Below are 12,107 nucleotides of genomic sequence, written 5' to 3' on the forward strand. Positions count from 1 at the left end.
CTAAATATACCTCTGTGAAGATAGGTTTCCCGTAATACCCACACGAGCGATATGTTATTTATTCTATCAGGGTCAAAATCATGATTAAATCGAAATTTAGAATCTTTCTTATGAGAATAATAAAGGCCTGTTTGCCGTGCGATGGTAATTTATTGTTTGGTAATTTGTTGTTCATAGCGTCAATCCACCCAAGAAAATCCCCCAATTCCCCAACTCACATCCTATGAAAAAAACACATCTAGATCATACCTGCACCTCAGTTAAGAGATCATGAGTTCAACTCTCTTTAGGGTCTACCTATCAGAGAAAAAAAAAAAAAGGATGGGAGATTTTGGATCTGAATAACTCTCAGATGCTAATACTTTTGGTAAGAAGGCAATGCAGGCAAGTTCTTTATAATTTAACCATGCATGCCAATACATCAGATAAGAGAATCATGGTGATCCAAGTATTAGAAAAACTCAAAGTCTAGAAATTTACCCCCAGACTTCATGTCTGTTCCTGCCATCCTCTTACTATTGCTCCCCACCCCAACAGTATCAACTACCCCAAACTTCCCAGGCAGCTCAGTCTCCACTGGCCTTGGCACCTCAGGTGGTGTGCTGCAACGTATTAGAGCCCAGTTCACACCTTCAAAGAATGGGTGCTGCTTGATCTCAGTTGCTCCCCTCTTCACCCCAAGGCGGTGCTGGGGTTCCTTCACCAGTAGGCCCCGGATCAAATCCCTGCTAGAGTAACCAGTAGTGGGGGAGTCTGGAAATCTCAGCTGCTGCCCAACTACATTGATCAATGTCGCACGATTTCCTGAACCCTTGAAAGGAGTCTTTCCATATAGGAGCTCATGCAAGAAGATACCAAAAGTCCACCAGTCCACAGCACTTCCATGGCCTTCTCCCTTGATTATTTCTGGAGCTAGATATTCATGAGTCCCAACAAAGGACATTGACCGAGCTGCTGTCGGCTCAGCTACAAGCTCAGGCAGGGTGCTAACTGGCTGCACATGTTCTGTACGGTGCTTTCGAGATTTATTCTTGCTCTTCTGAGAGATCCGTGGGATAAAACAAGCTGGTTGGATGCACACAGAAGTAGGCTCAATACAGGCCGGCTGGACACAAAATGCACCACCAGCTACCCGTTTTGAGGGATCTGACTCAAATGAGGTCTTTATCAGGGTCGGTGAGACCGCACATCTTAGGGAGAGGTCAAAGTCTGATAGCATTATGTGGCCATCATCACGGACAAGAACATTTTCTGGTTTCAAGTCCCTGTAAACCACTCCCAACATGTGGAGATACTCGAGGGCCAGAAGTACTTCTGCTGCATAAAACCTAATTAATGAAGGAAAATACATTATATTTGCAATGGTTTGGAAATTAGTGGATGTAATAAGAAGATTAATTAAATTAATGCAGAAATCACAAAGACCTAGAGGCAAACATGCAATCAAGAATAAAGTTCTCCTTAAGCTTCAAAGAAAATTACTTCCCTTCAAACTTAAATCCCATATTCATTAAAAAAAAATTATTGAAATGATTAATAATGATCTATTAATGATAATAAAAACGAAATTACTGTTGGCTGATAAACCATATCGGACAAAAAAACGAACTGTCTATAGATAAAACAACAGAGTCCAACAACCACATCCAGGAAATAAGTGTTAAAACTGATTACTGTGAAAAGTAAGCCAATGGTGCTTCCCCATCCTTCTGATAGAACAGCAGCGGAATTTTTTTTCCAGCATCCATTAATAAATTGGAAACAGTTGCAAAATTGAGGTGATAGAGAATGCTCAAGAGATTCTAGCTAGCTTATAAGTTAAATTTTTCACCATGCTCTAAGGGTATCATGCTACACTGCTTCCAAGTACCCTTCTTTCTTTCACTCTCCCTGCTTTCCTTCTATCATTTTTCTGTTTCTTCCTCAAAAGAAAATCCTTGGCAGAGCACAACCCTTTCCAAATCCATTGTGCACCTTTGTTCAAATATGTGCCCACATGTATGGACACGCAATTCATCAGGTGGCGTGCTGAATCTTGGCAACATAGCTAGGCACCAACACAAATCAGACTTTGTAATGTAGCAACAAACCAACAGCATGTGATGGATCATGGATGTGAAACTTTTTAAGAGAACTAGAGTAATAGTCCCAATGACAATTAGACTGTAACAACTCTTACAAGAGGATATTCTGTATCCCATGCTGTCTTGACCCAAAAGTCAGGTGGTTAAGAATAGCTAATGGAAGCACTAACTGAATCACCAGATTCAGATCAATCAACAATGTAATGTTAAACACTCTAGACAATAGGTTTTATCACCATGTAAAGATAGCTATAGTAGAGATGAATTGCTATTGGCAAATCCAAACTCTACCATTGCAATAACCTTAATCTCAACTCTAAAGTTCTGATGCCAAATCACTTCTTCCCTTCAAAGAATCTTATAAAATATTCCTCCAGATCAAGATCTTTCACTTCTTTGAAGTTTAATTACGTCCACTAATCTCATCAAATACTCTTGGCTTCCCCTCAAATGTAAGCCCAAAGTTCTTCAACCTTGTATAGATCATCTCATGCACATGAGTAATAACTTTAAAGAAGAAAGGAGACAAACTAACGCCATACTGTGACATATAAGGGCCAAAACGAGAGCGATGCAAGCAGATACAAAAACAAGCTTTACACACAAGAATTCCTCCAGTTTATCACATGCATCTAGATCCTGTAGCATATAAACTCTTTACGATAGAAGCCAAAAAACCTTGATAGCAATGGCCTTCATAATCCTGTGTGCTGGCTACACTTAACCACTGAATTATCCACATATTCTCTCTGACCACAAACTCCATGCAAGAGCAATGGACAACTTCCTGCCTGTTCAACTGATTTCCCATTTTTTTTTCAGCACCATAATCTATTGCACTTCTTTAGCCATGACAAATGAGATATGAGAGTTTAAGATATTAAACCATGCCTCTTGGGAAAATGGAGGACGAAACAAGATGTGAGGAGCAGTATCTGTGTCCCCATAAACACAGAAAACAAGCATTTGACATAAGATCTTTTAATAAATTTTATCAGAGGGGGATACAAAACCCGTAGAGATAAGATAGCTGAAGATAGAAATACGAACTAGAAAAGTAATTCAGGTTCCAGATAGAAATAGGGAATGTCCAAAAACAGGAACCTCTTTCTTTCCATTCTCTATCTCCCTTTTTCTTTTAGAGGGGGATTGTGGTTGATATGAATGGCTCCAGCAACTCAATGGCCTTGATGCAGCCACCATAAGCCCAATTGATCTGGCGGACATAAATAATTACAGAAGGCCAGCTTAAGCAGCACCATTCTCAGTCAAGTCATTAAATTAAGCCTTGTGGAGAGGGTAATAGATGGGTTGGCATTGCTGGTTCAAACAAGAGGTTTAATAATTATCATTGCCATTTTGAGGTTTCCTGTACTATAGCAGGAAAGTTAATTTTCCAATTGAAGGGATAGATGGAACAAGTCCCCTAACCCATCACAAGGGCCCAGTACAATTACTAAAGCTCATGGAAGCATGAGAACTTTATTCAGTATCTTCTATATATGTCGTGTTCCACAGTGAGATTTTAAGGGAGTTTCCTTTCACTACGTTTACCTAGGAGGCCATTTGTTTGGCACTTCTTTTCCCTTTCAGGTTGTGAGCCTGGTCCATAATATTGCTGATGTCTGCCACTGCTTGGAAGGTGGGCTATCTCAGCCAATAAGTGCAGTGTGCTCATTGTACCTTTGTTACCAATTCCCATTTTTCTTAATGATATTTCTACTCATCTAGAGTGTACCTAGAGCATGAGGCTCCCATCAATTGGTATCAGAACCTAACCAAAAATGGAGCCAAAAGTTTGCTATTTTACTGGCATGAGGGATCCATGCAAATTCCTTGATTGGCTCTGATACCAATTCATGTAAGACCAAATCACAAGTGATTCAATCATAGGTAGGATCTTTAGTACATACAATAAATGTTAGATTCAATAACAAAACAGAAAAATAGAGGACAGAAAGAAGGAAGGGAAGAACCGGGGGGTGGGTGGGTAGGGGAATGGCTATCTCAGTCTGGGTATCTCACCCTCAACTATCCCCGTTGATGAACACAACCTATCTCAGAAAAATCTTTGCGGCAAATAGCAAAAGAAAATTTCATTCAAATTAGTGTACAATGTTGTTGCCCCTTACAAACTTATATACAATACTCAAAACAAACTCAAACACTAAAAAGGAAAGGCTAACCAAAACAAAGAAAATAGACTCAAAACATAATATAACTTAAAATAAGGGAACTACTTAACATAGGACATTAACTTTGTTCACTAACTAACAAAAGACATAATTGGACTCTTATTAGGACTCCTTAAAGATAACTTAAGACTCCAATTAGGACTCACAATAAACTAATAAAGTAAATCTCGTTTTCCCACTCTCTACCCATATTTTAAGCCCACTAAAGTGGCCTATTACAAACAAAACCATGGGATCAAAGGCCTAACACCTACATAACCTTACATAAGGCTTATTTCCAATAAAATATACCATTAAGTGACTCGTTTGCATCAGAACTGCTTGATGTATGAAACTTGAGATGCTACTATCTATCTCTCCCTGTTTCTGTTGTTGGGGAATCAGGGCTTCTGTCTATTTAGACTTGCAAAAGTTAATAGACATATATATATATATATATATATACTTCTCCTGATAATCAAAAAGGACAGGAAAAGTATGGAAAAAGAGGCAAAGGAAAAGTATAGTAATTCACACTTCACACATCCCAAGAATGCACCATTAAAAAATGGCCATTCATAGATGATAGAACTGATGATAGAAATATCCCCAACCACCACCACCACCCTGGAAAAAAAAAAAAAAAAAAAAAATCCTCTGGTGTCCGTATCGTGAGAAGTGTTTTAGTTATATTTGCACAGGTAGTATCCTTTATATTTAATTTCCTTTCATATTTTAGTTTCCTGATTGGACTATAAGTCTGTAATTCGGATGTACGATTTATATCTATAAGGCATGGGAGACCACCGATAGATCAAGTCAGTCTATCGGCGGTTTTGTGATCTTCTTCTTCTTCTTCTTCTTCTTCTTGATATTGCTGGTTCCTAAGTTCAGCTACAGTTACATGGAACCAGAGATCTTGAATCAAAAGGAGCTTCTTCTCCATCAAGGTTTTGATTGGCGCTACATAGATATGTTCTCTTGTGCACAGCAACCTTTGCTGCAATTATATTCTATGGAAACCTAGTTCTACATCGATGAACAACTATGTCTTTTTGTTAATAATATTTTCTATGGACTTCTTCATCCATCGAGATTGATTTTTATGCAGTGGAGCTATTGCCTCTATTTTTCTGGGTTTTCTATTGTTGGTAGCAGCAACTGAATCTATTAATGGTTCACACCCAATCCCTGATTTTGGAAGGTTTTATTCATATTATTGATCAGTTTTCCAACACTGATATAGGCTGATCACAGTCCCTGTTTCGTTCTACAATCAATTTTCCAAACTGAGGTGCAGTACTCTGTTTTCAGAGCCTTTCTTCTTCTTTTTTTTTCTAATCCAGAATCAATTCTCCTGGTGTTTAGGATATGAACAGCAGACAATTCAGTACTCTGTGGGTTTATTACCTCTCTTTGAAGGCAACTCGATCAAATTTTGGGATCCATCTGACCCCGGATCTCCTTCCATTAAAAATTCCCCCTTTTTTTGGGTTTATTAGCATCGGTTTTGCATTTTTTGGTCCGCTGCCATATCAGCATTCTTTTTATCACCAAGATTTTGTGGGATTGTTATTCCCAACTATTGTTCTTCTTCATATCTCTAAACTTGGAGATTTATCTGTGGCTGCCTGGTATTTTATTTTGGAGACTACTTCGTATTGATGGATGATCCCAAGACCCCATTTTCCGTTGATGTTCAAATTACCATTATTAAACTCAATTACGTTGGCAATGATCTTCTATGGCTCAGGCCATTAAGGTCTATGTTAATGTCAAAGGTAAATTGAAGTATCTTCAGTCTGATCATCCTTCTGTGGATTCTAAAGACCCTTTCAAGATAAAAGCCTATGAAGAATGGATGCGGGCTAATGTTAGTGTCCTTATATGGTTATGGAACAACAAGGATCAGTCTATTGCTGCCAATGTCATGTTTCACCCCATTGCTAAAGGAGTGTAAGATGACTTGAAGCAAACCTTTTCTCAAGAGAAAAATGTATCCTGTGTTTATGATCTATATGATACATTGTTCACTCTCAAGCAGGGAGACAAGTCCTTGAATGAGTATTTTAATTCTATTATGGGTATACGAGAGGAGCTCAATATCCATCAGCCTCTCACTACCAATTTGGAAGGGTTACACCTTCAGCAGGAAGAGTTCTATGCTGCAAAGTTTATGGCAGGATTGAATCCTGATTATGAGTCAGTTAAGAGTCAGCTACTTGCCAAAGAAAAGATGCCATCTCTTAATGAGTCATTTGCCCATATTCAACGCATTATCACTACTTCAGATCAGATACCTCTCCCTGTCCTAAAGAGAGCTTAGCTTTTGTTGTTGACCATGGCCGAGGTTCTAACATCTCTAGAAGAGGGTGTGGCTCATGGGGAGGTCATGGATGTGGAGGCAGAAGAACAAATGACTAGCAAAGTGAATGACCCTATAGGTCCTAACGTGAAACACTGGGTTACTGGCAAGTAGATTGTAGCTTGATTATCACACAACTTTATAGGTTGAGTAATTGGAAAACCCAACTCTTAAAGAAGAGATTTCAATCACATCAATTCAGCTGCAATATGAGCCATAACTCTATACTCAGTCTCAGCACTAGATATATCTCAATTGTTTGCTTCTTACTGCGCCACGAGACAAGATTGCCAGGAACCTCTTTTAGATACCTTAAGATACGAAAAGCCGACTCCCAATGAACTTTATTCGGTGACAACATAAATTGACTGATAAAACCATAACAAAGTAAATGTCAAGTCTAGTAACAATCAAATAAATAACCTTCTCAACTAATCTCCTATACCGATGAGTGTCATCAAACACTTAACCGCCATCACCTGGTTTACAAGCAAACATAGCACTTTAAGACAAAAGATCCAACACATATTTCCATTGTGATAGACTAATCCCTTTCTTGCTTCTTAGTACTTCAATGCCACAAAAGAGGGGGGGGGGGGGCGAGGAAAGCTACAAGCCCACAATCTTCAACCGTTAGGCTGAAGTGTTTGGTATTTCCTTCTCCGTGCCCACTCACGTTTCACGTAATCAGAACAAAAGCAAAAAATTCATATTTAGTGTACTCAAGTGCATTATTAGAGTGAAATACCCAAATTAAAACATTAAATTAGGTCTTTATTTTATTATAAACTCTTTAAAGATAAACAAAAACTTAGAACGATCTTCCAACAAGTCCGTCAAGTCAACTGGGAATGATCATCCGCAAAAGTAACAAAGTAAGAAAACGTAACCTATTGTTAAGATGAAACGAACCGCAGATATCAGAATGGACTAAGGAAAATAAAAGACTATCTTCTTAAAACACTACGAGCTGGAAAGAATGACCAATGATGTTTCACGAGTTCACAATCTTCACCTTTCAGGAGAGACACAGACTTGCAACTAGGAACGATATGCTGAAGATTGGACAAAGATATATATCCTCACCAAAAATGCCATTGGAGAGGAGCCACACTAGTAGTAGTAGCAAGAGCAGTAGAGGAACCAGTGTCATGCAGATAGTAGAGTCATGCCTGATTAAGCCCGGCACCAATCTTCCTTATTTGAAGGTCCTGAAAAGCACGATAGAAAGGAGAAAGGTGACAGAGCGGTTAAGAGATTTTGTCAATTGACTAACGGAATAACAAGATTAATGGTAACTGGGGAACATGAAGAACAAAAGACAAGGTCAAAGATGCAGTTGGGAAAACATACCATGACCAATCGCATTGGTAGAAGATCTATCAGAAAGTATGATAGAAGAGTGAAATTTTGATAAGGAAGAAAATAGTTCGGACTTACCAGTAAGTGGATGCATCAGAATGATCCAAGAAGTGGAAGAGGTGGATGAAAAGAAAAATAATGTACCTATTTGGGCAAGTGTGGTTAAAGGTAAAGAGGAATTGGTAGATGGGTGAAGATTTTGGATAAGCTTTAATAAGTGATTGTAGTCATCTCGAGACACAAACCCTAATGAAGAACCTCTAGATGAGGATGCAATATGAGGTTCGCCAAGTGACACCTTTACACTACCACCATCAAGCATAGCAGAGTTAACTAACAGTGAAATCCACTTGCGGTTGTCCATGTTTAGTCCAACATGTTTCAATAGTATGATTGGGCATGGGATATTTAAATGCTCCATCTTGAGGGGGAATGTTAATTTATGGTCCTATAGAGTCGTGGTCCACTATTGGACCCTCTCATATGTTGGTGGCATAGTTGTCATGGTGTCTAGGCGACCCAAGGCATTGGAGAGGGTCCAAAATCAAGGTGACACCAGCAAAGCAACCAAGGCGCCTGGATGCCTAGGCAAGGTTGGTTGTACTAGGATTAGAATATACTCACGATAGGGGAGCATCCCTACCGTGAGAAGTGTTCTAGTTATGTTTGCTTAGGTGGTTTCCTTCATATTTAGTTTCCTTTTATTATTTAGTTTGGTAAGTGGACTGTGATTCTGATTTGTGATTTATATAAATAAGGCATGGGAGACCAGCGATAGATCGACTCAGAATCTATCGCTGGTACTGTGATATTCTTCTCTACACTAGCATCATTCACTAGATAGCTTGGTGTTGTTAACAACATCTGGAGAACATAAAACTGATATGCCTCAACTCACATAGAATAGCGGAGCAAATAACATGCAAATAGTTAGAAATATAGATTAAGAAAAAAAAAAAAAACTACCTTTGCGTTGCTAATGGTAGTTAATGCAAGATCTATCGAAAAATGGTAGTTAATTCAAGTATTTAGTACACATAAAAGTCGAGGCAGGCAAGTATTCAAAAGGTAATCTTTAATCTTTTATGAATCTAACGAACAAAAAAGAAAGAGAAGGGTAAATATTTCAGTATATAAAAAAAATCATACGTAGATAAGTCACAGAACAAGTTTACAAAATCACAGTTAGATCAATGCACCTGAGCAAGCTAACTCACCCAATCAAATTTACATGGTAGAAAAAGGTAACCATAGTTATTTTTGGTAAACACACTGGGTGATGAATGCACTTACTGCAATACCCCTTGACACTTTTTCTGATCATGAAATTGGTCAGGTGAATCACCCATGAGAGAGGAAATCATTTTCCTTACAAAAACAATTGGGTTTCTTATATCCTAACCAAAACGTTGAAAACATGATATTAACATCACTACATAAAATCTGGATAAAATATGAATATGTATTATCAGAGGGAAGGTCTTGAAGAACAAAACTTTAAAGACATGAAAAACATCATTATAGAACATACCGTGCAGCATACTCAGAGAAGTGTTTCCCCGGCTGCCGCTGCCTCAAAGTATGCAAATCACCTCCAGGACAATACTCCATGACCAAACATGAGAACCTGTCAGTCTCAAAATGTGTGTACAAAGTTGGCAGGAATGGATGGTCCAGCAGCTGCAGTATCTCCCTTTCTGTCTGAGCCCTTGTCAATTTCTTCCTGCTCGCCAGTGATGCCTTGTCCATCACTTTCATAGCAAAGTAACACCTGGTCCCACTCAATTCAGAAAGGTAAACACTTCCAATGTCACCACCTCCAAGCGGTTTGAGCAACCTAAAGTGATTCATACCCAAGATTCCATTCCGGGCTCTTACAGCAAGAATGGCCTTCCACCTAGGATCGTTTCCTTTGTGAGGCTTATTAGCACTTCCAGTAATATTGCTCCAACTACTATCATCACTAAGACCACTGCTATCGCTTGCACGGCTTCCACTAGTTTTTGCACTTCCAAGTGAGTCTCCTCTAACACTCCCTTTAGCACTCTCACAGTTCCTTTCCACACTAAGCATGCCATCACTAGTAACCCCATCACTCCTGCATGTACTAGCACAGCTGTTGACAATGCTCATGGCAGTGATAACACCAGTACTGTCAATGCTACTATGAGGACTTACATTGCCACTGGGAGGCAAAGAAGCATCCCAAACACATTCCTTTTCCTCTGACCCCGGTGGTAGAAGTGTGTCATCTGTAGTTTGTGATGCTCGTGGGACTGAAAATGGAGAAGATGAAGTACCCAAATCATTAGGTCCTTCAGCCAGGCTTTCTGCGGGCGAAAGAATAGCTGTACTTGATTTCATGCCAGGAACCCGGAGGGAAAGATCCTCTATAAAAGGACCCTTCATAGACAAGCTTTTCACCAAACATCCAGTCTCGGATTTTTTTTGACCAATTGGTACATAGACAGTCCTCATCAGATCTGTGTCAATTGGCTCAGGGGGATGACTAGCCCCAGAGAACAAACTCGGACCACCTTCTTCACATGAATCCCCACTGCCCTTAAAGGACACAACCTCAGGTGTAATCTCCTCTGGTTCTTGGTAAGAGCTTTTCCCTTTCCATGCTTTTACTAGGGCAGGTGAGTCTGAACTTTGAGATCCCCGGGCACTTGATGAACCCTCTTCCTCTCTTACCACATTTGCACATACATTTGACAGCTGACCCACCACAGGCAATTTTCTTGGAATTTTCTTTGATTCAGGAACCCTCTCCATTTCAGATGAGTGTATATCATTACATGGGTCTTCTCACTAAAGCACCCAAACAGTGCTACAAATGGAAAACAATTCTACTTTGATTAACAATCCACAAAATCCTATTGTTAATTTTCTCCTTCCAGAAAACCCTCAGGATAGGAGATTTCTTCCAAAAGGACAAAGTGCTTAGTATTGTATAAATATCTCTAGCTTCTTGCGGTCTAACCTTCTCTTCTCAGGCAACCCAGCAGAGAGACCCTTAAGTCCTCAATCTTCCTATTGTCTCCAGGACAATGAATTACTCACTAATGTGTACATATCTACGCAAGTAAACCAACTTCTTTTCAGATAGTAAAACCTACAAAGAACGGAGAGCTAATAAATTAATTGACGCTGGTTTTTCATGTAATTGACTACTAAAGTGCAAAATAGCATAACAAAGATCCACTCAATAAACAAGTTGGGATCAGATAGTGAAGGAAAATTCTTGGCGTATCGAGACCCATGATGAATGCAAGACAGTAAGAGTATCTTATGATACAGAAATCAGCTAGGAGCCTACGAGAGTATATCATATGAGATAAGAGAGAGACAAAGTAGAGAATTGCATCCACTACAGAGTACTCACCTTTGAAGCAGAACTCCAAAACAATTGAAAACAAACTCTAATTCAAAATTTCCCTTCTTTCTCTAAACATTAGTAGATCAAAGAATAAAACAAACCAATAACTCCTCATCCTCACTTTAACTCATAAACAAGTAAAGAATTGAAACTAAACAAAATAAAAACAAAAGTGACGGGAAATTATTTAAATAAAAAAAAAAATTACAGGCGCCGAAAAGAAAAACAGGAACAAAAACCCACAAGTACTGAAAAGCAAAATGCGGTATCATTCTAACGTAAACAGCCCCCATCAAGAGTAAATTTCGCAGTTGGATCCTTCAAAACCATGCCAAAACTTTAAAAAAGGAAGAAAATAATAAGAATTAAACAGAAACTTAAAATATAGAAATATCAGAATCCAAACCCAAGAACATAACATGCAAAAGAAAGAGAGAGAAAAATAGCAGCAAAGAGGTAGAGAGATTGAAACACGAACCAGTCAATCAGTAGTGAAAAAACACAAAGCTCTGCTCTCTCTTCTCTGATGAATAAGATGTAGGAACTAGGGTTCCAGTGCACTGGAGAAGTCCTCAGTCCTCACACTCTCTTCCTTTTAGTGTGTGTGTGTGTGTGTGTGTGTGTGTGTGAGAGAGAGAGAGAGAGAGAGAGAGAGAGAGAGAGAACGAGCTTCTTCGGGAGGTGGAGGGGGAGGAGGTGAGTTCTCGCTTTTGGCTTTTTCTATATTTTCTGAAACACTA

The 12,107-nt window shown here is 39.1% G+C and overlaps 1 protein-coding gene across 2 annotated transcripts; it reads right to left on the reverse strand.

Annotated features, from left to right (window-relative positions):
- Nucleotides 1–338: 338 nt before the first annotated feature.
- Nucleotides 339–12,107, reverse strand: LOC122086677 (serine/threonine-protein kinase D6PKL1-like). Of its 2 annotated transcripts, none has more exons than XM_042655658.1 (3): nucleotides 11,846–12,107; nucleotides 9,517–11,065; nucleotides 339–1,328 (listed from the first exon to the last, which is right to left on the reverse strand). In XM_042655658.1, exons 2-3 carry the CDS (start codon nucleotides 10,761–10,763, stop codon nucleotides 452–454), a joined length of 2,124 nt encoding a protein of 707 aa, XP_042511592.1. In that variant the 5' UTR covers nucleotides 10,764–11,065; nucleotides 11,846–12,107; the 3' UTR covers nucleotides 339–451. The 2 variants fall into 2 exon arrangements, with proteins under 2 accessions (XP_042511592.1, XP_042511591.1); XM_042655657.1 differs by having other exon boundaries at nucleotides 9,517–11,103.

This window comes from Macadamia integrifolia, chromosome 8, assembly GCF_013358625.1.
Source record: "Macadamia integrifolia cultivar HAES 741 chromosome 8, SCU_Mint_v3, whole genome shotgun sequence".
NCBI lineage: Eukaryota > Viridiplantae > Streptophyta > Magnoliopsida > Proteales > Proteaceae > Macadamia > Macadamia integrifolia.